Below are 27888 nucleotides of genomic sequence, written 5' to 3'. Positions count from 1 at the left end.
AAGAATCACTTTTTTTCTGCGTCTACAGAAGGAAGTTTTTGTTAAACTCTGGTCGAATTGGGCTAAATATGTTAAACCTTTAACATATTTTGTGGAGGTGTTCTTGTGATGTTGTCTTGTCTTAGCAAACCTAATATAATTTAGCTTAATCTTTTATTTATTTACTTATTTGCCATTTTTTTAAATTCATTTTGAATGCACACTTTATCTCTCCCACATTTAAAAAGCTATATAAAAAAGCTTTGACTTGAAAGTCGAGTGTAGATGTAGGCTTTAAGAAAAAGGTGAATTTCAATATCCTCCTATGGAGAAGTAGGTTGGTGTGAATATTGTCTGACTAATGCAAGGCAACCAATGTCAAAACCAGTCTCATGGATGTGGGCCTTTTGGCAGGCATTTTTCTCTGCCAACTTGTATTTCAAACAGGAGATATTATGAATGGATAATTGTTTCATTTACAAGTTTTAAAAAGAACAAATTCGCAATGTCTTTGGCGATTACACTCCATCATCAGGATATCTTCATTAAAAGGTAGCTAGGCTAACAGCAGAATACCCCCTGATGGAGTCTAGACACCAGTAGTGGTGATGGAAGAATCCCAAGTGGACTTGGGAGGACCAGGACTGGAATGGTGATTGGTGTGAAAGGGTCGCAGCGATCAAACTGAAAAGACAAATGGCAAAAGGCACAATAGATTTTTCTAGTGCCAAACAGATGAAACAGGCTGTACATTATTACTGATCGCAGGTCTCTCACTCAAAGCTTCACTGAGCAAATACCCTTTTCATTAGGACACAAGTAGTTCTGGGGTAAACGATATACCCCTAAAAAAAGACCCGCAGGTCATGCAGCCCCTGCAGTGCTGAACATCTCTGATTGGTCAGACACTCACAGGGTAAGCTCACTCACAGTTTTTAAAAGACTGTTTTTTTTCATCCATTCTTATTTATAATCAAAGTCTGGGTGTTACAATTATGAAAAGGTACAATATGCAAGATTACAGACTAAACATGACTTAAAGAACAAAGGAACAAATCATGACAAAGATATAAAAAAGAAAGAAGACAACAAAAAATCTAGTATACTATAGTTCAAATAAAGCCATCATTTTTCATTAGACAAGATCAATTCACTTTATTCCCCTCCTCACACACTTTCTCCTTTCCTTTTCCCCTTTCCCTGTTCTCTCTGGTTTTATAGTGTACTTCAGGTAGGTTCCTTAGCTTCTCAGCAGCCTGAGGAAAAAAAAAACAACAGTTCAAAGCTTAAAGAGACATTTAATACAAAAACAGGGCAGAGAGAAAATATACAGTATTCTGGGGTTTGCACTGTTAAATAAAGCTGTAAAAGTTTCTGCTTTTAATTCAGGTTTTTCAAAGGCCTAGGTTGGGAGAAAGCTTTTAACAATACATTTAATTTCAATATGGTAAAAATGTTCATACTTAAAACTAAAGGAGGACCTAACACTGCAAAATAATTTGTCCAAATATATTTTTTCTTCAATATGTATGTATTGCAGTCCCCAAATAGTAATATTCCAGCTTGATTTGTATAATGTATTTGTTGTGTTTTTTTTACCTGTTCAGGTGTGAGGTCCCTTTGCTCCTGGGCGAGCATCTCATAACCCACCATAAACTTCTTAACTGTTGCAGACCGCAGCAGAGGGGGGTAATAGTGAGCATGTAGCTGCCAGTGAGTGTTGTCCTCCTTCAAATGGGTGCCAGTGGGTGCGCCTGAACAAAGAAAACAAAGACAGCAAATTGCCCTTCGTAAAGAAAAACATCAAACCATAGACTAAAAAAACAACTTCATTCTCGTTAATAATTAATATATATATTTATATAGGTAGAAAATACAATCAAGAATAAAGTCGTAAGTGTAGGAAGTTTGTCTCGAAAAATTGTGCTTTCAATCTCAAAATTGTATGTTTTTTTTTTTTACTTGGCCCAGATACTCTGTGGTAAGTATCTAATCAACTTCAAGAGAATTAAATACGTAGGACTATTTATATAAAATAGACGGTCTCTGGGATGCACCAAACCAAACTAAAATGAACAAATAAAGAATTTCTGAGAGTTCAGAGTTGACATGACTTAATACTTAAAGACATAAAAGCCTAAATGTAATAAAACATAGGAGGTGTGTCAATGTGCTAGTTGTGTGAAAGGGAAACCCTAGAACATCATGAACTATGGAGTTATTGTGCAACAACAGCTTATAAATGTACAGATGGACTTAAATTATCTTTCTCAGCAGTCACTCACTTCTCTGTCAATCTATGTAAGTAGGAAATGAGACTTAAAAAGTGTTCTCACATTAATACAAACAGTTTTTATTCTTACCGTGCCAGCCCATGGAGTAGGGAAAAGCAATTTCAAACAAATTGTCGTACTTGGTCAACAGTCTCTTCATAATGTCAGCCAGACCTGATAAATAGGTAGAAAGACAGACAGACAGACAGAATAAGTAATTAAAGTCAGTGAATTGATAAATGTGTATTATTAAAAGCATTAGGCAGGGGAGCTCAAGCAAAGACAAATTATTATATATTATATTAAGAGCAAAGAAAGATGTAAGAATGTGCAACTTTGAAACTTGTAAAGTAAAAATATAATTTTTTTTCTCCAAGAGGCAATGGAAGATTTAGAGCAAAAAGCCTGTAAGGGGACACAGTCGCCAATCTGGTTTCCCACAGAAGTACCGTGACTGGGAGGTCACCAGAAATGATGCACAAGGAATGGAATACAAGGACATCAGCAATCCAGGGAGGCTGCCTGTAGACAGACGCCCAACTTTGGTAAGCAGATACACTGGTGAACAACCTTTCCATTCTTTTGACTTACTTCTCTTTTGTCATGACATTTTCAAAAATCACCCAGTTTAGACACTCCACTCTGACTCCAGTGGAGATCAAACAAACAATGATTGCACGCCTGCACAGGTGCTTTATAGATGAGGTGTGGGTCGTGACCAGGTAAGCCGGTGTGTCTTAAAGAAATATCCACAGACTCTGAGCAAGATTTCATATCCTGTACATGTAATGTCACGAGATGAGTCACACAGAAGGGAAAGTTAGAGTGCCGTTTTTTTCAACAAACGCTGCTGATTGAGCTGTTCAAAGAATTTAAAGATTTTATTACTAAAAAAAGGTAAAACTGCTGATAATAATAAGCCAGGGAGATAGCTTGGTAGAAAAATACAGATACACTAAATGCAAGTTTTGCGAGTATTACAACATGTTTCTGGTTCATGTGCATCTCACTTTATATTTTTCTGTGCTCTTTTATCTTTTATTGAAGCTTCTTTCTCTTTTGTATTTTCCTCGGGATCAATAAAGTATCGATCTATCTATCTATCTAATTTAATGAACTTTGAATTGCTTCTGCATGAAATGTGCTGCACAAACTCATAAAAAGAGATTAAAGCTATAAATCAAGAAAAACTATCAAAATGAATAAAAAACAAAAGTGCAATAAAATGAATGAAGTACTTGGGGGGAAAGGAATCACAATAGTAAAAGAAGTAAGATGGGCTAAAAGATAAAAAAGGAGATAAAAGGAAATAAGACAACATCACATAAAGCAAGTCTATAGAAGTGTTTTTTAAGAAATGTAAAATAAGTCAGTCATTCTGCTAGCCTTATCTCCTCTGGCAGGTCGTTCCAAAGCCCTGATGGTGAAAACATGGTTACCTTTAGATTGAAGTATCGACTATTGAACGACCAGGAGGCCCCTACCCGGGGATCTAAGGCTGCGGGCTGGCTCAACAATTATGTAATGTAACTTTTGATATTATTTATATTATGTAATATAACTTTGACCCCTGTTTATAGTAAAATGTAACTCCTAAGTTTCTGGCAGTGGGTTTGATATTAGCTGCTAAGGTACCAAGGTTGCTCTTAATGGGATGGGTGAATTGTGAATTGAAAACTATGATGGTATTCGTTTTTTCATAATACCATACCATCCTGCCATTTTGCCACCGTATACGGTATATGACAGTATTTGAAATTTTTTTTTTTTTTTAAAAACTATAAAAAATCAAATCAAAAAAACTTCCATTGTTGTATCGATCACATTCACAGTTCATAACCTGGTTGCCGACCTTGGTTTTGCTTTAGCTAACTTTCCTGTTCTCATAAATTAATGTCATTTTCTATTTTGCTTTTACATCAATTAACGACACCTACAACTTCTGTTTCAAATAACATAATGAAATTGCACACTCTAAGGTTATAAATGAGACCCCAGCTCTTTTTTTCAAGCTGGCTCAAAGCAGCGCAGGCACTCTCCTTGGAGCGTGTCCTACAGGCGTGGCATGACTAATGACCTAAAACATTAGGAAATTCTCTTGCAATGTCTGACGTTACCTCACACTACATGTGGTTTGGTTCTCTGTGCTGCTTATCCATCACTTTGTTCTCACTGTTTATCTGATGAATCTTCACCAATCCTAGGTGTTCAGAAGCTTTGTCTTAAAAGGTACAGCTGTGCCATTGACTATCACTGTATTTACAGTCTGACTAGCCTCCTGTGTGCTGTCATCTTCATCACGTGAGACTGTCTTGATGAAAAATGTCCCACTCAAATCATCACATGGCAATTGTTTCTTCCACAGCATGCACCTTACGCCCTTTCTTTCTGTCTTTAGAGAGGTACATCTTTTGAATGGTTTTGTCCTTAACACTTGGCACATATTTTTTCATGAGCAGAACACTGTCTTGGTTTGTGTTTTTCACCATATGTCTTGCAAGTGAACTTCTCGTCCATGTTTTTATTCTCATACTTGCTCTTTGGTTTTCCTTTTACTGTCAAAGTGTTAATATCCTCACTATCTTTGCTTGCAGACTCATTCAAAGTTAGCACATGCTGGCGTACTAGCTCACTGGCCGGGCACATTTTAATAGCACTTTGCAATGTCAGTTCTATTTCTCGCAGTCATTTCTCTCTGATTCTTGTATAATGTATTGCAAACACAATTTGATCCCTTATCATAGAGTCTTTGAGATCATTGAGGTTACATGACTGCTTTTAGCTTAAGATCTGTGAGAAAGTTGTACGAAAGATTTTCAGGCAGTTTCAACAGATTTGGCGGTTTCAATGAATCCATTTTGTGTTGTTTCTTCTTCCTCTTGAATAAGTTTTACCCTGTCCTGTTACCATATCATGTTTTAATTTATATTAATAAAAACACAGTGTTTTGGACTTCACGCTTGCTGGACTAGCTGCTTTATTTAACTTTCACATCACTACATGTCTACATGTAGTAACTGATGTTATTCTGCCACCTACTGGTCACTTCTAAGCACGATGAACACATACATTTAACATTACACACTGTGAAGTATGTATTATCTTATGGTCATAGGAATATAATTGAAAATGAAAAAAAAACAAATAATGTTCTACATGATTTGGTCCAGTAATCCAAAAATGGAGCAAATTAAGCACATAATCTGTGACATGCTTGATTTATTTATATTTTAGTGGGTGACCTTTAAATTCTACTGACATATGGAGCTGATTATAAATTAATATTCTTTGTTGAGCAGTCATCCATGTTCAAACATTGTTTTTTTTCTATGTTTGTATTGGGTTTACTAATAAAATACAAAACTGAAAAACAAAAGTATTTTAGCTAAACACCTCTTCAACAGTCAACAACCTAATGATAGGTGATCTAACTTACGGTCTGACAACACCAACAACTGTTACTGCTAATTATTCTAACATTTGATATGAAGACAAGTTAATGTTTATTTATTTTTTACTTATAGTTGTAAAGGCTGGAAAAACATACATGCAACAACATTTAGTGTAACACCTGTCAAGACCATTTGCAATAAACTGCTATAAACAAAATTTTACTTTTTGGACTTTAAATTGCTTTTGTTTGCAGTTGACGTGATGCTAATTTAGAATCACTTCAAACATCTCTCTGAACAATAAATTATTATAAGGGATATAAAATCAATAGTTTTCTCCCCTTGATGAATGAATGTGCTTTGAATGAGCATAGAAGTAACTGGTCAGGAATCCAACCTGGTGATTTACAGTTTGTGCCACATTAGTTGCATTAACTATGATTGCCGAGTTGCTCTCATAGGCACTTTGTGCTAGCAAACATACTCACTCTCTCTCTCATCTCTTGTCAGTTCATTGAGTCTCAGGACATGTCGTCGTGGTAACAACAGCGTCTGGTAAGGCCATGTTGCCCAATATGGCACTACTGCCAGCCAATCAGAATTCTCCACCACCAGCCGCTCCTAGAGAATAAACAAATCTAAATGTTTTTGAAAGTACAGGGAAAAAATAATATATCATTGACAGGATTTTTCCTGACTCAGAATGGGCCTTTGGGGGGTGACTATACGCACTATAGTAAGCATTCAACCTGAGTATTACAGTATAGTCTATGAGTCTGTGTTATCTTGACAGAGATCTATGCATTTTCATGTTATTTCAGACAATTTTTAAACAACATTTCCATTATGCTTAAGTAACTGAAACCCCAATTAAATCTGGTCAAGATTTTTTTTTATTCTAACAGTGAAACATGGTTAGGGGGAGGTAGAGGGATTTTTTGTGAAAGGGGTGTAGTGAGGTTAGGAGTGGGGAGGCAGTCAACTGCATAGGTCACATCTTATGATTTCAACCTCTTCCTATGATGGCTGCTTTAAGTCACAGATAATGTGGATCATTTTATAAGATCAGGAAATTGATAAATAATCAAAAATATATTTGCTGGTATTGCCCAGACCCCAGCTACGTAATACGCTGTTATTATAACTCAGTAAAGTTTTTACATGACTGTTGGGATAAACATTTACCCTCCATGTAGTGGATAGCTGTTTGAAATTAATTTGTATTTAAATGTATGTACTGCTTGTTCTCTACAGACGAGAGCAAAGAGCAGGGCTGAGGTCAGCAGAGAGAAAATGGCAAAAATCTAAACAGTCCGCTGACCTCAATGACTATAAGCAAAGACTTGCCTCATTCTCCTCCAGCCTGAAAACAGCCAAGACAACATATTATCAGAACAAGATATGCAATGCATCAGATACAAGAAAAATGTTTTCTGCTTTTAACTCACTGCTTCAACCACCTCCTCCTCCACCCTCCGATCTGTTCACACCAGACATGTTTGCCTCGTATTTTACTGAATCAGTAACCAGTTTTCTGAGCCTGACCAACTCAGCCCAAAGGCACCAACCAAAAGTGCCTCACTTGACTCATTCTCCTCTCTGACTGAGGATGAAGTCTCTAAGCTTGCGCTAGACCCTCGGCCCACCACCTGTCCTCTGGACCCAATACCATCAAGCCTCCTGCAGACCATTTCCTCTCCGCTTAATGCTGCACTTAAGCATATCATCAACTCCTCTCTGTCAACGGGTGTGTTCCCCACCGCATTCAAGCAAGCTCGGGTAACCCCTCTGCTCAAAAAACCCACACTAAACCCAGCCCAGGTTGAAAACTACAGACCGGTTTCTCTTTCTGTCAAAAATACTTGAGCGCACAGTCTTTAAGCAAGTCTCTGAGTTCATGTCCAGAAACAATCTGTTTGACCCAAATCAGTCAGGCTTTAAGTGGGGCCACTCTACTGAAACTGCACTACTGTCAGTAACAGAATCGCTACGAGCTGCGGGTCAGTCATCAGTTCTATTATTGCTAGACCTGTCTGCTGCCTTTGACACAGTCAACCATAAAATCCTCCTATCCACGCTTTCTGAACTTGGCATCTCAGGATCTGCCCCACTGCTGGTTCGTGTCCTACCTCTCTGGACGATCCTTTAGAGTGTCGTGGAAGGGAGAAGTGTCCAAAGCGTACAGCTTATCCACAGGGGTACCTCAAGGGTCATTGCTTGGTCCTCTTCTCCATATACACAAGCTCACTTGGTTCAATAATCCGCTCTCATGGCTTCTCATACCACTGCTATGCTGATGATACCCAGCTCTTCCTGTCATTCCCGCCAGATGATGTTACAGTCTCTGCAAGAATCTCGTCATGCCTTGCTGATATCTCTAAATGGATGAATCGTTCATTCATCCAACTCAATCTTTCAAAGACTGAGCTCCTTGTCCTCCCAGCCAGTCCCTCTATGCAACCACAGATCAATATCCAGCTTAGAACAACCAAACTCATGCCCACAAAGTCTGCCCGGAACCTGGGTGTCATGATTGATGACCAGCTAACTTTTATATCACTATCAAACCTCTGCAAATGATACAAAATGCAGCAGCACGACTGGCCTTCAACCTTCCTAAAAGAGCACGTCACTCCGCTGTTCATCTCCTTACACTGGCTCCCAGTTACTGCTCGCATCAAATTTAAAACTCTGCTGCTCGCTTACAAAACAGCGACAAAAACGTCTCCTCCTTACTTTAACTCTCTCATCCAGGTCTACACTCCCTCCCCCCCACTACGCTCTGCCAATGAAAGGCGTCTGATCCAACCTTCACAACAGGGTCCTAAGTCTCTGACTAGACTCTTCTCCTCTGTCGCCCCCCGGTGGTGGAATTAACTTCCAAACTCCATTGGATCTGCAGAGTCCCTCTGCACCTTTAAGAAAAAGCTAAAGACCCAGCTCTTTATGAACACCTACTAACTTAATGATGATGGTTTCGATATCATTGATGATGATGATAGTTGTAACGATGGTTTTTGTTTGATAACGATGACTTATAAGATGGTTTCTATACTGATTAGAGCTCTCAAGAACTGCCGTCAATGTTGTGCTTTGCCTCTGTGCAATGCCTATCAGCACCTGTGTGTCCAATCAGACTCAAAGCTGATCGTTTGCTCTTACTGACGTTGTTTACTTTTTTATAGATCCTTGCTTGTGTTGTTCTTACTCTCTGATGTACGTCGCTTTGGATAAAAGCGTCTGCTAAGTGAATTGTAGAATTGTATATGTGCATAGCTGTACCTTTTTCTCAGCCTCTTGTATCGCATATTGCATCAGCAGTGGCCGTCCATGTTTCTGATAGTAAGCTCTTTGACAGCGATCTGAAAGAGCTGGCTCATTTGGCAGGAAGTTGCTGGCCCAGACCTAACAAAAAGCATAAAGAAGAATGAGCATGATGAGACACACTGGGAATCCAAAAAATGTATCTACTTTTATATTTTAAAACGGTTCAAGGCAGCATTCAACCTCCGTACTTTTCCCAATGCCCTGAGAGGAATGTTTGGACCACTATTACACCACCTTCATCAACGCTTATTAAGCCATCCCCCTGCGCTGCAATGGGTCACTCCGACCATGCAATGGTCCATTTGATTCCTCTTACCAGCAGAAACTAAAGCTCTGCAAACCTGTTGTGAGGACATCAAAGCAGTGGACCAGTGAAGCTGTGGAAGAAATAGTGCTCGCACTGCTCTAGGACAAACTGGGCCTAAGCACGGAATGAAATTACTTATTTATTCACCTATTTTATCATTTTTTTGTTTTGGTTTTTTGTTTCGTAGTGACTTTGTTTTTGTTTTCCTCCTTTTTCTCACTCTGACTTTCCATCCACACACACACACGCGCACACGCACACAAACACGCACACTCAAGTAAAACATGAATACCCCTTTTCTGGCTTGTGCTCACTGTAATTGTCTCTTGTGTTGTATCGTAAGTGTATTGTCTCTTGTCTTGCAATAATAAAAAAATAATAATAATAATAATGAAATTATGCGTTAACGCACACTAGACTTTATATTACACAGACTAGAACATACCTGCACAGTTCCTCCATTGCACATTTTATGTTTTTATATTTTATATTCTATTATACATTTTCTAATATATAATACAATATTTGTATCTTATTCTATTTAAGCTGTCAGCAGGAGCTCTTTTGTTTTTATATTTCCTTGCTGATAAAAAAACCAAGTCAAATTCCTTGTATGTGAAAATTCACTTGGCAATAAACACTGATTCTGATTCTGATATTTAATTTGAATTCTTGTACATAGAGAGCTAAATCAACTGAAGTCAAATTCCTTGTATGTGCACAAATGGCCAATAAAGCTGATTCTGACTTAGCCGATTCTTATTATGATTCACAATTCAAACTGAAAGCAGCGTCAGAAGGGCCCATGTACCTTTGTGCACACTGTGTTGCAGCCGGAGGATATGTAGAAGTCAAAGTAAAATATAATTTTCATGGGTTTTGGATAGTACAAGGCAGAAAATGTCACTGCCTGTGCCCTCTTGGTGGCAGAAGCAAATGGGCTAAAATCATTATTTTTGTTGCTGTACAAATCATGTTGAAAACACCATGTAAATGTCATGTGCTTTTTCAATCAAGGCCTTCCTCCCTTACCAGTTGGTGGCCCTTTGACTATGACTAATTATAGGCTTGTAGATATGTAGAGGCAATGCCTGTGAAAATAAATGTGAATCTTACAACAAATGTCCTGATGATGAGACATTTAAATTTGCAGTGCCATCAAGATCACGCCCTTCAACAAAAATGTACAGTCACTATAGTCTTAGACTGTTTTATAAGTGGAGTTCAAGTGGATATATTAAACCACATACATTCAAATAATTTAACCATACCAATTCCTTTTTCCAGTAAGGAGAGCTATTGCTGTTGTAGAATATTTGCATCTTAATTCATAAAAAACTGTGATCTCATCATATATACATAATTTGAAGAAGATAGAACTTCCATTTTTTTTTGCATCAAACTTTTCTGGAAGATCTGATGAAAAGCATTTGAATATAAGAGTTGGTTAGAGTACGTTCCCTGTAAATAGCGATCATTTGATCTTTTAGACTATTTCTCCATAAAGGCCACAACTTTATTAATTTTTCTTTTAACTTCCTTTGTTTTATAAATGATGATATAAATATATTTGTATATATTTAGTTTTTGATTCATTGTCAAACATGTAATATCAATTCCTTTTTTAAGTATGGATGTGTGCATTTAGTACCTGACAGTGAGGATGTGGATTTGAACAACCCATCATGGCTCCTTTATTCTCAAAGATCTAAAAAGCAGAAAATAGGAGAAAAGGGGAATCAACAGTTTAGTTTACCTTACAAAACAAAACAAAAATAATAACTTAATCAACAGCGACACCTCGCCTCAAGTGAAGCCAAAAAATGTAAAGCTCCCCCTGCTGATTGGCTGCAGTATAGGTTATAAACCCCCCGCCATGAGGTGGCGCTTCCCTCACAACTACACATCAACCTACAGTATACCTTATTTATTGTATAGTCAGGCCTAGATACTTAGTGTATTGATATTTTATATTAATAAGTACCATCACAATTCAAAGCCATGACACACATTGAAAGAGTTCACTCATCTACATCTTTAAGGTTTAAGGTTCAAGGTTTCTTTATTAGTACCGAAAGGTAAACTTGATGTGCAGACAGGAATTCAGCGTTTACAGACATAAATACAACACATTATATAAAAACAATTCAAGGGAAACATTAAAACGTTAAAACAAACAACATTGATTACATTGGGCCATGGAGAAATCCTCAAACAGACACCTGTTAAGAAGCTGAAAAATCCCGGCATGGTTAAAGTGCATCATCTTTTGCTAGTTTTGTTCAGCAGTGCTATAGCTGCAGGTATAAGAGAGTTCCAGTAACGTTTTCTTCTACGTTTAGGAGCGTTTTTGTTCTTAAGAGTCAGGTTACCAAACCATGAAACAAGAGACAAAGACAGGTCTGATTCAATGAAAGCTCTGGAGAACAAAATCATCAGGGTTTTGTCAACATGAAATAGAGACAGCTTCCTCAGACAAAACAAACGTTGATGTGCCTTTTTGCAGACTGCCTCATAATTCTTCTCAAAGGTCAGTTTTGAATCAATTATTGTCCCAGGTCATTTGGAGGTTTCCACCAAATCAACCGCCTGGTTTTTAATAATTGTGGACTGATGTTTTGGAGTATGGGATCATCTCCTTTGTCTTGGAGATGTTGAGCTCCAAGAAAGACACTTCACACCAGGAGACAAACTCATTCACAACCAGTCCATGGCTGGACTCATCCCCATTTAACAAACTCACGATGACTGAATCGTCAGCAATTTTCAAAATGGTCCTGCTATCCTGTTTACTTCTGCATATGTTTGTGAAGTAAATATACAGCAGGGGTGAGAGAACACAGCCCTGAGGTGAGCCAGTGCAAGAAGAACATGAGTCTGATCGTAATCAGCCTCCTGGCTAAGATGTGGGGTTGGATTGTGTTGAAGGCCGAAGCAACAAGTCAACAAATAGCAATCTGGCATGTGTTTTGTAACCTTCTAGAGGCTTAAGCAGAAGGTTAATAAGATTGGTTGTGGCATCTCCAACTCCTCTATGCGCCCTATAGGCAAATTGCGGTGCCTGCTCAGTTTCCCTCACAAGCTCTGTCTTCACAAGCTTTTCAAATGTCACGGATGTTTAAATTAAATGTTAAAAACTCTGCTGGAGTTCAGATCAAAGTTCCTTATTCAATGTGTGTGACAATGCGGGTGCTGGGAGACCGATTAGGATGGACTGTCCATTACGTTTGAACAAAAAGACGCACTGAAATGCTAATGGTTTCATTCCTTCCACAGTGGAAGAGTGTATTTTCACCACTACATCTGCGCGCACTTCCTTGCACTTAGGCTCTTTTGGGTATTTTGTCAGTCTGAAATTAAATGCAGCTGAATCTGATCCGCATATCAGGAAAAATGAAAAACTGCAGTTTTACTTTAAACCTGGATAAAAGTCTGAAAAAAATAATGACGCAGAACATGAATCTAAGGTGTTCTTCATGCTTGTTTATTTCATATCTTGAGGTGTCTTACACACACTAATGCTTAAAAAGTCCAAACGAAGAAATGTACAAGTAGGCTAATATACATCATGCGTGTAGGATGATAAATGAACAACCTTGTTGGCCAACAGGATGGGACACTGTTGCTTGAAAATCAATTCACTTTAATAACGGGTAAATTTACCTCTGGCTTTTGCAGAGCTACTCCGAAACTCTTGCTAAACAATTAGGAATATATATTTTTTTTCAAATTGATCTCAGACCAAGAACAGATATAAAACGTATTCACACATACTTTTCTAGGCAGAAAACATTAATGTACGGAGGAGTGGTAGGACAAAGGGTTTGAGCGATGAGGAGAAAAAAAGATGCTGAGAGGAAAAAGAGGCATGATTAAACACTCCATGTCCAAATAGCAGAGGCAAAAATACTAATTTACATTTAGGATTATACTTAGGAGGGTGTTGATACAGTAGGCTATTTCTCACAGAGAGAGAGAGAGAGAGAGAGGGAGAAAGAGACACAAATCGCGCAAGACTGACGCATACATTATTACACGCGGCTGTTTTCAGATGCAGTTATCACTTGATCGTCACTGCTCCTCCTGGTGGATAGATTAACAGTTGCCCCACATTCATTTAGGTCCTTACCCTCTTTTGGAATTACAGAAATAGTCGCCTCTCTCCAAGATGGAGGAAGGACTCCCTCCCACAGAGTATGATTGTGTAATATAGCTATTAATTCCTCTCTCAGTGTTTTATACCACTCTCCTGGAAATCCGTCAGTAACTGGAGACTTGCAGGACTTCAAGGAAGAAATTGCCCTTCCAATTTCTCCAGTTGATATTTCTTTGATTAGTTTGTAATTATGCAGTTTCCCCAAAGAGGGCAGGTCCAACTGATTCAGAAAGTGTTCAGCTGTACAGGCATCAAATGGTAAAGCCTGGGTGTACAGAGTCTGGTAAAACTTCTTGAATGCTTTTTGTATTGCCTCTAATGTATATGTAGTCTCTTTAGAAGTAGGTTCCCTGATTTCATAAACTGTGTTTTCTGATTGCTGTTTTTGCAGCCTCCAAGCTTACATCTTAGAGGCCTTAGAGCCAGCCTCATAATATCTCTGTTTCGTAAACCTGCGCTTTTTCTCTACTTCCTCAGAATAAATTTGATCTATTTCTTGTTTAAATGGTCTCATCTGTTGAAGTAATTGTGGATCCTTATTTCTACTATGTTGTTGTTCAAGATCTAATAGCCGTTTTTGCAGATCCAGCAGGGCTCCAGAGTGCGACCAACATTTTTTCTGGGTCGCACTGGTGCACCTGACGCTGCCCGGGTGAAAACATAGATTTCTTTCGCAAGCGCATCATCTCTCTGTTTTCTCCTGTGACCGAACTCACACTCATGGTAGGATCATATCGTGGTCTAAACCAATAAGAGACAGAGCTCGGGCGGGTCTTTGCCTCTGATTGGCTGTGGTCCTGTTCACTGCTCTAAGTTGTTCTATACTGATTAGAGCTCTCAAGAACTGCCGTCAATGTTGTGCTTTGCCTCTGTGCAATGCCTGTCAGAAATATAACTGATGGCAGTTGTACGTATACGCCGATTAATAACATTGATTTGAGGAGATCGGAGAAAGAAGAACAAAAATCAGAATATTAAGAATGCATTAGTTTTATAAAGAACAATGTGGAGGTTCATCTTGTTTGGTGGTGGGCTGTGTTTTCCCCTTTTTTATTTACTTTTAGTTTTTTCCAATGTTTAAGGTTCATGTGGGGAGAGTTACTGGCTTCGCTGGCAGGTTGGGTTTGTGGTTGCTGTTGACTAAGTGGGAGTTCAATGAAACAAGTTATAATTGAGTGAAGGAGTTGAGTGAAACGGGCCTAATGACGATCAAACAGGTCAATTTGGTTTTCAGTTATTGCCCTGAATTTTGCCGTTATGTAGTTTGAAAGTAATTTGAGTCACTGGGTTTCGTCTATTTTCAGACTGGAATGCTGCAGCCTATTATGGAGGAGAGTTTGTCAGTTACTGTTTTCCAATGTTTGGATGGGTGGACAGAGCCACGGGGCATTTGTCAGATTTGCTGTAATTAAGATGTCCTGACTTCTTTGAGGAATTAAATAATGTACGTTGCTTTGGACAAATGCGTCTGCTAAACAAATTGTTAAGATGTACAGCCGCTTTTGAATTGAGAAAATCCATCAGCAAAAAACAGAACAGTATGTGATGGAAACAATTAAATTGCTAGCTATGTGAACCTATGGATGTCAATTCATCATTGTTTGAAAGTGCATAGTTATAACAAATTCAGTACTCTATACTTGCAACCAAAAAGTAGAATGGGGTAAGTTAAAGTATTAAAATGATCCAGCCCTGGAAGTAATTGTTTCAATAATATGTGAATTTCAAGAGTGATGACTGTGTGTATGCAGGCAAGCCGTACCTGAACCCAGGGGTAGAGTTTGCCCAGTTCTTCAACAAGCCCTGCCCACTTGTCAATCACTTCCACAACCTCCTGTTGTTTCATGAGTTGGAGGGTAATGTCAGACCAGGGATGGAAACACATGACCTTACTGAGAAGAGTTAAGATGAAGAGCAGAAAGATTTTGGTTTTATAGAAATAATAAAACACCAGTTTGATATATAAAAAAGATTTACAGTTATCAAACATTGACCATTTATTGATATAAATGTGTTAAGCATCTTCTAATTGAGCAAATCTGCTCTAGTAAGTTACATGGTACTCAGTGTAAGCTGATCACATGCACGTGGTCTGTAATAGCATTTCAAAATGTAGGCTGTAACTGCTAAGCAGGAACTAGAGTACACAAAAAGGTTGGCTGGCTGTGTTTAAGCACTATTACTGGGCTGCAAATGCAAGAGCTTTTACTTTTTGGCAACAGGGCTTCCCTGATGGTCACTGGTCTGCCGTCTCCCCACTCTGGTTAAAAATCGAAGCCATGTCAGTTACAGGAACCTCTCTTCCTGCGCTCCTCTTTTCTAGAGCAGAGCCCTCCCACAAATTACTTGGTCATAATTTCATTCTCAGAAATTCCATGAAGAAGAATTAAGACATTTTTTGGTCTGCCGAATGTTTCGGTACAAACTCCTATAGCATATAATCATTTATTCAAGCCAGGGTTAATGGACAGTGTTTTTCTGAACTGGAGGGAGAGGGGACTGTGCTGTATTGGAGATCTCTGTATGGACAACAAATTTGCCTCATTTCTTCAAACTAAATTTAATCTCCCTCAATCATATTTCTACCGTTACCTTCAAGTCAGGCACTTAATACAGGAGTCAATCCCACAGTTTATAAACAAACCAAAGAGCCAAATATTTTATGATATACTTATTTCAAACCAAATCCAAACTCTAAACATCTGGTCTCCCGCTTTGTATCTGTTTTTATGACACCAGTGAGTGCAAGTCATCTCAAGGAGGCCTGGGCTGAAGAACTAGGTTTTCCAGTGTCAGATGAACTGTGGGAGGAGGGCTTGTCTGTTAATTCAATTCAAAGTTATCCATAGACTGCATTATTCTAAAACAAGACTAAGTAAAATGTTTGATTCAGTCTCCCCCTTGTGTGATAGGTGTGATACTGCAGAAGGTTCACTATCACACTTGTTCTGGCATTGTCCAGTACTAAGTAAGTTCTGGAGTGAATTGAATTGAATTGGTTTTCCAAACAATATGAAACAAATATTCAGCCAGACTTCAACTTGGCAATTTTCGGCAGCTCTGACGTGACAAGGCCCTTTCCCTCCCACCAAAAACATGCTCTCACGGCAGGCATGGTTGCAGCTTAAAAAATGATATTGCTAAACTGGAAGTCTACAACATCCCAATGTTTCAAAAGGTGGCTCACTGAAATGCTTCTCATTGCTAAGATGGAGCAGATTCGTTTTAGCAAGCAGAACTCTGATGGTTATTTCATTAAGGTGGTGAAACCCTTTCTGATGTTGTTGGATAAAACTTAAATGTATTCATTATGGTCTGTGCTGCTATGCTATGTCTATATTATGTGCAAACTCTGCCTTATTTGGCATACTGACTGATGATTCTGACTGACTCCCACCCATATGTGTGTGTTTTTGTTTTTGTTTTGTGTTTTGTTTGTTTTCTACCCAGGACCGTTTTTAAAAGAGGGGCAGTCTCTTTTTGAATTCGTTTTTGCTGTCAGCTTTGGACATCTAGATGTGTGCCCCTTGCCTCTCTTTTTGCTTTTATTTCCATCATTTTTTGTGATACCGTTGGGTGTTCTTATCTATCTTGTATGTCTGTATTGTAAAAAAAAAAGAAGAAGCTATAAATAAAGTATTAAAAAAACCCAATATATTATAAATCATAGGACAGTGTTTGACACTATTGGTGCTGAGGAGCAAATAAAAAAAGCAATCAGAGACTTCAAAGGTCACTTCGCTTCCCGGTTAGAAAACTCCTGCTGAGGTCTGCATCTCATCAAGGACCAGAAAAACTGTCAAAGAACTCACATTTGCACTCAAATCAAACAGTTCGTAATTTCTGTCCAATAAAATGTTCTGACTCTGGTTTTTATTGGATTCTTAATGGCTGAGCTATAGAGGAAGGAGTTGGCATGATTTTGTGTATATATTTTCACTTTGGAAAGCTACTGCCATCTAGTGGTTAGGATTTTCTCTCACACATATTGATATTGCATGCTTAGACAGTTTTGAATTCTATGACTTTAATCGACTCTAGATTGGAATGTGTTATTTAAAAATGCTATTTCTATATTTCATTTATCTATTTTTTTTGTGTTGACTGTTTAATAAATAGATTTTCTTAAAATGCAGATTGGGAAGAATAATTCACACTTCTAAATGTTTGAAGGTTTGTTTCTAAAAATGTTGAAACCTTTAGAATGTCCATTTCTCTTCCTTCTTGCTCTTCAAAAGTATGTTTTGAATGTGGGCACAGCCACGCCCAAAGGGGGTTGAGGAACGGGGGGGGGGGGGGGGGGGGGGTCCCTCAACCTGACGGAAAAGTCAGAACACTTATAGGGCAACTCTAAGAGCGCTCTTATTGCTTGGTGTTGAGAGGCTTCAGAAGGACCATCCAAACCTTCTTCAAAGTAAAACATTGAGTTAGCCTACAGCTTGTGTCGAGAGGAGGAAAAAGCTTCATCTAAAAATCAGAGCTCCGAGTCCAAATTCATAATTCAAATTCATAATAATAAATATAACACATTTTGTAAAGAAGAAATAAAACTCCTTAGTTGTAAATATTTAAAGAAGTGAATTTTACAGTATACACAAAAGAAATGTCTTCAAATGTCATTAAAACGCCTTCTTTATAAATGTCAAATATTATACTCCTCTTTTTGTCCATATCTGGAATCCAGCATCTAGTTTGCCTGGTTTTAATGCAGTAGTGCCTCATATTGGGCTAAATTGTGACAAAGAATTAGACATATTCATTTATTTCCTAACTTCATACCATATGTTAACCATGTTAAGAACTATAGGATGAGTAGTATGATTTCTTAGACGTTTTAAACTGGCAGTATAAAGATATAAGTGTAATAGTAACTGGAAGGAGTACGCCTCTTTATCCATCCATGTCGGAGGGTTTCCTTTGCAAAAATAAAACATTATGGTCCTCAACTACACTGCCAAGTTTTACCAGTAAAGGTTAAGACATTCTAACCACCCAGTATCGAATGGAAGATATAACAGAGACCGGCACACTCTGGGACATTTCATATTCCATATAAATTTAGTAACAAGTGATGTAATTCTTGCAAATGTTACTTCGGGTGGTGCCAAAGGAATATTCTGAAATAAGTATAAACATTTGGGTAATGAGGTTCATTTTTAATATATTTATCCTCCCAATGAGGTAAATAGGAAGAGTCATCCATCTTTCTAAAGATTTAAATGTTGAATCCATTATATGATCATAGTTTCTTCGTTGTATTAGGTTCTAAGGTGTAACAGCTGTTTTGAGATTTCTTGTTTATTCTGCTCTTCCTGAAAACTTTTGTTCTCAAGTATTTTAATATTGTATTCGAGCTGTCAATTTTTTTTTTAATACACTTTGATATGCTTCTTGCGTAGCTAATAATCTGACCTCTGATAAATGCCTTAAAGGTTTCCCACCTAATTGTGGCAGATGTCTGTGATGTATAAGAAATGTAGGAACTTTAAATATTGCATCCATTTGATATAAAATCTCCATTTTGGGGATTGGCGTATCAATTTTGGCTCCACAAGAGTCAAAGATACAACAGCTTGGTCTGAAATGATTATACTATTGTGGTGACAGCCTCTGATATTAGAGAGGTATTGTCCACCCCAACAATGTGCTTGCCTGGCAAATGATGATATTCTGAAAAATAAGTTATTATAGAACTTATCATCATCATTTTTTGGTCCATAAACGTTGATTTAATTAAGCTGAGAAGTGAGAAGATTATCTTCAATTACCTTTTCATCCTGTGATGGAATGGATTTGTGAATTACTGTCAAAACAACTCCAGAGTTAGAAGAAAAAGATGAGTAAGCCTGTCCTGGCCATCTAGGTTTGATCTTAGATGTCTCATTTGCCAGTAAAGTGTTCCTGTAAGAACACTACCTTGGATTTTAACTGTTTTATTCTATTCATGACCTGTTATACATTGATATGTTTTTATAGGCCTCTACAGTCCATGAAATATCAATTAAGATATTCAACATTGTTTTTTTTAATGCTGTATATATAGTGGTATCTCCCCCTACTTTTTCAGTAGAAATCCTTCATCAAATCCTTCATGATTTTAAATATATCATAACAGAATGAGGCATTTGGTTTAATGAGAAGAAATAAAAATGGTGGGTTTAGAGAGATTTCCCCCACCCTGTCCTGAACAAGCCTGATTTGAACACACGGGTAACCCCTAACCCTTATTAGACTTCCTCCTAAAACTTAGAACGGGTCCACATCATAATGAGGAACCATTCTGTAAACTCTCTTAGCAACACTAACATTGCTTGTTGATTGACAATTCGCATCACTTACACTAGATATATATTTACACACATATATATATATCCATTTTGAATTCATTACATTTTTACTTTTTTATATCATGGCTCGAAAATAAATTATTTGGATTATGTGCAAATAATTTTCAAGTCATTCGTTCTCCAATCTCCTCTATGTATTTTTCCACATCTTCAGGAAAGTCAAAGACAGACCTATTCTCTCCTATGGTCAGCAGCAGCCTGGTAGGTAAGATTGAGGTGATTGAGCTGGGCAACAAGAGAGGAGCTCACTTAACTTATAATATAAATACAAAATACATATTTGATCTGCAAATTGGGTAATTTGGTCAACAGCATATCATATCCTAAACTTGCTTGCTGCCAGTCCGTCTGTCTGCTTGTCCTAGCAGATGGTTGCCATAAATTGTTTTTTAAGAAAACTTGTTTTGTATTGTTGTAAACTCTGGGCTCCTTTAGCAATAAGGAGAATGGGAAAATACTCTTCTGGAATTTCTGGAAGTTAGATCAGAAACTTTTATGCACTTTCCATCATGGGCCCTGAGCCCATAAACGTATAGATTTAAAGGGAGGTTTTTCCGCTGAGCATCTAAAAAGGATTAGATCTCCTGAGACACTCACAGATAATTTATCAACTTTTACAACAACTTTTTGTATTTATCAACATTGTGGGAAAATAATGCCATCTGCTGGTGTACAAGAAGAAATTGTAACCAAGTGCCTCTGCTGGCTGCTTATCACCTACAGTCTCTTTAATTGTTTCCTTTAAACACAATTGGGTGTATCAAACTAAAAAGTTGCTGAAATTACTTCAACCTTACAGAAAATGCAAAACCTTTACCAATAAGGCAGTAAAATGTGACATCAAGCTTTGTTCTTACCAGACACCCCTGGCAGCTTTACACTGGAACAATGGATCTTCATCCACACCTAAAAAAACAACATAAATAACATCATGTTATGCCTTCAACAACTTATTTGCTTTGAAAATTGAGGGACAAGCACATTGATCCTTCTACACGTGTATTCTAAGCCTGGGCAATACAACGTTAACGATAATTATCGCAATTAAATTTTTGTCGATATAAATATAACAAATGTTAAAAAAAAGTTTGATAGATTTTAACCTGTAATTAAACTACCCAAATACTGGGAAAGGGGGCCGCTAATGCGCCTTAAACATTAGTTGCCACCCAGAATTAAAGAGTGTAGTTTGTCCTGTTCTAACTATAAAGAATGGTTAACCTAGAATTAACTTTCTGGTTTCTTCAGATTTCACTCAGAAGCTAAAATCAACCTTCAAATCGGAAGAAATAATGCTTTGACATTTGATAATTATTGATATCGACTAATATGAAAGTTGTTATTGTGACATCATTACATTTTAGTCAATTGCTCATTGTGACATGAAATCATGTCAAAAATGATTTGATGTCTAAGTTTTGGATACAATTGTTAGGGCTGTCAAAATAACGTGTTAATTTGATAAATAACAGGTAAAAATCTCTGATGTCATTCATCACTGATCATACACACGTCCAGGGTAGTGTTCTTAAGTTGATGAAAACACATTATAACAATGTCATGACCCTTTGACTGTTATTATTTTATCTATACAAGAGATCAACACACGTGACATAGAGACAAACTGAGAGAGCGGCGTGATAAGCAGTGCTGAGCAGACATGTAATAGTTACTGGATGTAACTTAAGTTCAAGTGCATAAAGCCCCCTAACAGGCTTGCTTGTTATTGTTTACCCTGTGTGTGTGTGTGTGGTTGTGTGTGTGTATACAGAATGTGTGTGCGTGTGTGTGTGTGTGTATACAGAATGTGTGTGTGTGTGTGTGTGTGTGTGTATACAGAATGTGTGTGTGTGTGTGTGTGTGTGTGTGTGTGTGTGTGTGTGTGTGTATACAGAATGTGTGTGCGTGTGTGTGTATACAGAATGTGTGTGTGTGGAGGGAGGGGTGGGTGAGAACTTAAGGGAAGCAACTTGATCAGTTTAAGTAAATTGTAAAATACACTCTTTGACTCTTACTAATGTGAAAACAGAGTAAGGTTTAAATTTGGAATTAGATATAACAATGTGGAAACAGGGACATGCAGTGAATTGGTCTGTAATGCAATCCATCTCATTTTATCGATATGCAATTAATTGCAATTAATTAATTACAAAGCCTGTAAATAATTTGATTATTTTATTTAATAGATTGACAGCACTAATAAATATTTATAACCTTGCATTTCACTAAATAAAAAAAGAACTAGATTAAATTGTAATATGCAACAAACTGACATCATCCCAAGCAGTTGAAAAAAATGTGCGAGCACCCAACCAGTGGATTGAATATTTCCTATTATGTTTTTCAATGACTTGCTATAGTAAATATATTTACAGCATTGAAACTTACCAGGATCTGGAGCATCTGGCTGAAGAGCAGGGAAGTCATTATCAAATATGAAAGTACTGTGATAGTCTTCATTTACCTGGAATGAAATAGGTGGACACAGAAATGTAAAAATTGGGGAACATAAAGCAAAAAATATGTTGTGGTACCAAAGAAATATCAGTTATAACTGGCATATGTTTTTTTTTATTTTTTTTATTAACCTTTATTTAACCAGATAAAGAACCCATTGAGATCGGGATCTCTTTCACAAGGGTGACCTTGTTGTTTGGAAGATTCAAGAAACATATCAAATACAATATCAGTTTGACAAACACCAGTATAATTATGGTTAAATACCAGTAATACTTTTAGTTACAGATGATTAATGGGAAAAATAGGCAAAAAGTACATTTTTGTATCACAATGTGTGTTTTTACTTTAATAATAACTGCTGGGCACTAATTAATAAAAATAATAATTCTGGAGCGATTTCCTTTAGTGATCACTGACTAATTCTTAGCTGTGTGAGCAAGGGGAAGACCTTTTGAGCTGAGAAAAGATCAGTTTATTAGAGCTTAAATGACCCGTGGAGAACCAAACATTATTGTCCAAACCATGAACATACATTACAAGTCGTGATTTCCTGTATATTTTTGTGCAACTGTAGAAATATGATATTTATCTGCTCTCACCTCTCCACTTGCTCGTGTGTTCTTGGGACAAAGTGGGTTGTTGCTGTCAAATCTGGGTACATGTTCCTCAGTAGGCTTTTCTACCTGACCAGCCCAGGGTCTCTTCATGCGGTGAGCAGACACCAGGACCCAGGTATCCCGCAGGGGATTATAGCGCAGATGCTGGTGCTCTGAGGAGTTTAGGAGACATAATACAATAAATGACTAAATAGTTTACAGTTAGCGGAAGTATTTTTGAGAACAAATTAATTATTCATTATATTTAAAAGAATAATTAATTCTAATTGTTTGATAGCTCTAAATTTACAGCAGTCACACTGAATAACACACTGTAAACATGGCACAGATGTTTGAAGGTTATGTGTTCTATTCATATCCAATAGAGCGCCACAGGAATGAGTCCTAAAACCTGGAAGTAAGTTAGCATTTGAGCGCCATGGGGTCTATCATCTAAATGTCAAGGGAAATTATGAATGGCTTTGTGGTAAGACACCTGAAATAAGGTCTGTGGTTAACACAAGCTTGAGAGATGTTGGTGTTTTGTTAGACCACATAAACTACGTTAGGTAATACCCCCACTTGTGAATTTTGAAGTTTTTATGTGTCCTTAAAAAGGCGGTTGCTAACAAGTGGTTAAATGTGACTACAGTGGTTGTCGGGGACATTAAATGTCATCACGCCGGACACAGAGGGCGGGAACTCGCTCACTAGTCGAAGATGTCTCCTGTAGGTTTAATCTTTAGGTTAAGGCAAATATTAGGTTAATAAACAATTTATTAAACTACGTGGATTAGTTTATCGGAGATCGTCTGAAGCATAACGGTAGTGACGTCAGTACCATCCGACCGTGGTGTGGTTCTCTATAGCATAACGTTAGCTTTTTACTTCTGTCGGCCGCATTAACGCTTCAAACATCATAAACATGGCGTTCATCTGTGAAGATTATCCTGCTGAACAAAACGCCTACACATCAGCAACGTGTGTTTGCCACAGATCTTATTTTCTGTAATGATCCAAAATCCAATGCAAAAATCCCATAGGGCGAATTCATGGGCGAAACCCATGGCGATGCTACTTCCGGGTTGGCCTCCAAAAATACGTCATATGGTTTGTTCTCTATACACCTTATTGTTAAAGTAAGTGAATATGTCCAAAAAGGTAAGAAGGTGTCTTTTGTTGTACAAAGCAACTGTTGTAGAATCACCTAAGTGATCATGACAATTGACACATCATTGCATAAATAAATGTAAAAATGTATAACTGCTGCTATTACAGGCTATGTAAGTTGTTTCTAGGCCTATAAAGATCAGGTTAACCAATCGATCTATGAAAGACACTAAGGTTTTCAAAAAATGTCAAATTAACTCATTAAACAGCAGTGTTGCATACAAAGTGGTGCTAACTTGCTCAACATAGATACAAAACAAGGATTTCTCATAAGGCAGCTTTGGTGCCTCTGTCAGTGTTTTTTCATGAAACTATCCCTCATCCTTGAGGAGGAGGACTTAGGACTCTGTTTAAACCTTTCATCAATATCCTCCTGATCGAAATACAAGTGGACAAGTGTGAAGGCACTCCAGTGCATCCTGAGTATGGATTGAGATCTGATCACTCTTGACACATTTGTCCCCATTGGTTTGGTGGTGTGTAATACGCACATGTGTCCTGGGCTACATAATGGACAGCTAACGCTCTACATATATATGAGTGGAGATGAGACGAACAGACAGAGCTCTGGGCTGCCCATGTGTTATTCATTGCACAGTGAGATGTGTCTATGAGGCAGAAACTCAAGTTAACACACAGCAGGAGCTTTACATACATACACACTCAGTCATGCACACACACAGCGAAGTTCAGCCTTGCTGATTCTAGTTGCAGTTACAGTCGCACAAACTTGTAAACAGTCTATATGCATGGCATCACTGAACCTTCATTTAGTGAGTATAATCTGAACCCCCCTCATTCTCCATTGTCTTATTTTTACCTGTTCCTAAAAGGTTTGGTCCATAGAAATTGGTCCATATTAAAATTGAGCTAGCTTAAACTCAAAGAAAGCTGTGGTACATAGAGGGGACATTCCCATAACAAAAAAAACCCTAAATGTCAATGTATGTAAAAAAACAACTTTTTTAGATTTTTTTTTTTCAGTGGTTTGATTTCAAATATTTTTATGATCAAGTTCAAACAGAAGTTGAAATATTTAGATTTTGTGTCAGTAAATTCTGAAAATCAATGTGTTACTTTAAAAATGATCACTACAAAACACACATTCTCATCAATTAGGTAAACATTTTATTGAAACTATTATGTTTTTATGGGTGTACAACTCTTCAAAGATGGTAAATGGATTAGAGCTTGTATAGCTCTTTCCTAGTCTTCTGAATACTCAAAGCACTTTTACACCGCAGGTCACACATTCACACACTGATGGCAGAGGTTGCTATGTAGTGAGACCATCAGAAGTAATTAATCCCATTCATACACACTCATACACAGCCGACGAAGCAGCAGAAGCAGCAATTCGGGGTTAAGTGTCTTGCCCAAGGACACATCGGACAGGAGCTGCAGGAGCTGGGGATCGAACCCTCGACCTTCCGGTTAAAAAAGGACAACTCTACCAATTGAGCCACAGCCGCCTGAGATGTGTTTGCTAACCATGTCAATTATAGCATTCTTGAGTTATGCTCAAAATTAGCTTCAATTTCCACTACCAAAACAGTCACTATCGAAGAATCTTAATATCAGTGTGTAACTTTAAGGATAATCATTTCAATCATCCTTTTTAGGCAAATAAACATCCTGAAGGCAATGTTTTTGTTTTTACTACTACTGGTTCTGCTGGGGTCCATTTCAGAAAGAAGGTTCAACTATTTTTTCACACATAGAAATGCCACTGCTTGGAGATCTTTTTCCACATTTGTGGATTTGTGTGTATTGGTGGATCTATTCACGCATGTGTGGATCTGTGTACGCATTTTGAAATTATTTTGCCACAATAATAGCTCAATATAGCTATTATTGTTAGCTCATAAAGGACACTTGGGAATAGTGGGAACAAAACAACATTTCAGATCCAAAGTTTGGTGGCCTGGTACAAAGCAGCAATGAAATATTGTAAAGCATGTCACGGGTGTCAGATTGTATCCAGACCTGACCCACCAGAACCACTGAGACCCACACCCCTACGAGACAAACCCTGGCAGGATGTCGCCATAGACCTACTATGACCACTGCCTGCCAATCACTAAATACCTGTGGTTGTTGACTACTACAGCCTTAATTATGAGTATGATGTTTCCACTTCTACAACTGCAGAAAAGGTTATGGACAGCCTGGAGACAATCTGCAGCAGACATGCAGATTACCTGTCACCTGCAAGTCAGATAACTAACCACAATTCAAGTCTGAATTATTCAAAGACTATTGTGAAACTATTGGAATCAAGCACATCAGAACAACTCCAAAATGGGCTCAAGCAAATAGAGATGTTGAGCGTCAAAATGCATCACTGATCAAAATAATAACATTTGCTGAAGCGGAAGACTTGATTGGAAATGTGAACTGAGAAAATACTGTGACTGTACAGTATATTGAAGCATAGAACATGATCCTGCAGGGAAAAGCCCTGCTGACCTTCTCTTTAACCAGAAAATATTTGGAAAGTTAACAGACGTCTGTGAGTCACGCACAGCAGAACGTGCGTGATAGAGAGGCTGAGCAAAAAAGGAAAATCTAAATTGTATGCAGAGTAGCTCAGTATTCGAACATGGATATTGGAGACGAAGTACTCTTACATCAAGACAAAGTGGACGAGGTCAGAACCCCATTCAACACAAAACCGCACAGAAAGCTGAGTAAAACAGGAAATCAAGTTGTGTTTGAATCTCTAACAGGAGCGACTATCGGATGAACACAACACATGTAAAAAGATATGAGACGGACAATCACAAGACAGTACAACGTACACAAGAAGATATAAGAACTGAGGACAGAGTGCTAGAAGCAAACACACAGACAACGGTCACTCAGACATCAAGACAGGATTTTCAAAGTTCAGACATACCAGTGGCCAGACCTCAGTCAAGAGGAAGAAGACCAAGTCAAGAGGACACCTGAAAGACTCAGTGATTTTGTGTTAAAGTAATATGTACAAATGATATTTTCTGGTGTACAGAGCTGTAAAAAAAATACACCATTTGATTAAGTTTATTTCCAAAAAAAATGAGGGATGTCATGTAGCCTATTGGTTAGACAAGTTACATGATAGGAAAACAGGAAGTAAACACGTGAACATGACGTCACGGCCAGTGTGCGATCAGCTGCAGCCTATGTTCGCGGACAATAAATAAAGCAAGTTAAAGTAGGCTATATGCTTTATTTCTTGATTCAATTCAGGTTGCACGATCTAATTCAGTATTAAGATAGACACACAAAAATAAAGACTGCCTGAAGAACGTCTCAATAAAGTGTTGAGCTGACAGAAGCTCGTTTTACCACTGTAACCTACTAAACAATTTGGCTTAAAGTCAATAGCATTGGTTTTCTATTAACAGAAAATGTGTTTTTAAGACAACAGAATTAACAATCTATTAGAAACCTGTTGCAATTTTTGGTCAGGGTTGTGTATGCGCAAGAGTCACGCGCTTTGGCAAAGATGACAACATCTATAGAAGTGCTGTGTTGTGAAAAAGTACTCGTGTGGAGAAAGTGCACACAATTCATTTCCAAAAGGTCTGTTCAGGAGACCGTATGTGTGGATGTTAAGTAGCATAAAACAGGCAGCCTACGCCAGATTTGAAAAGTTGTCTGCAACCGATATACGAAAATAACTTCCAGTGAGTTTGATAGTTACTCCAGCAGGCTAAATGTAAACATCTCCATACCTTTTGGATCAAACTGGACTTCTTCTTTGTCGCTCATGCTGTGCAGGTTCGCTTCTCCGTCGACAAATCACTAAGCAAATAAAGTCTTTGTGAACTTTGACTGACAGACGCCACTACCTTTCCTGACAGCTTTCCTCCTTCTTCGTCTTGTAATGATATTCC

General features: G+C 37.8%; 1 protein-coding gene across 1 annotated transcript; it reads right to left on the bottom strand.

Moving 5' to 3' along the window:
- Positions 1-372: 372 nt before the first annotated feature.
- Positions 373-27888, bottom strand: galt (galactose-1-phosphate uridylyltransferase). The gene is made up of 11 exons (XM_061061303.1): positions 27727-27888; positions 22841-23010; positions 22170-22245; positions 20639-20687; positions 15197-15326; positions 10930-10986; positions 8927-9049; positions 6133-6265; positions 2343-2426; positions 1579-1733; positions 373-1235 (listed from the first exon to the last, which is right to left on the bottom strand). The coding sequence occupies exons 1-11, from the start codon at positions 27761-27763 to the stop codon at positions 1125-1127; spliced, it is 1125 nt and encodes a 374-aa protein (XP_060917286.1). The 5' UTR covers positions 27764-27888; the 3' UTR covers positions 373-1124.

The sequence above is a fragment of the Labrus mixtus genome, chromosome 17 (assembly GCF_963584025.1).
Source record: "Labrus mixtus chromosome 17, fLabMix1.1, whole genome shotgun sequence".
Classification (NCBI taxonomy): domain Eukaryota; kingdom Metazoa; phylum Chordata; class Actinopteri; order Labriformes; family Labridae; genus Labrus; species Labrus mixtus.
Note: the sequence above shows the minus strand (reverse complement) of the source record. Positions and strands in the feature narration are given on the sequence as shown.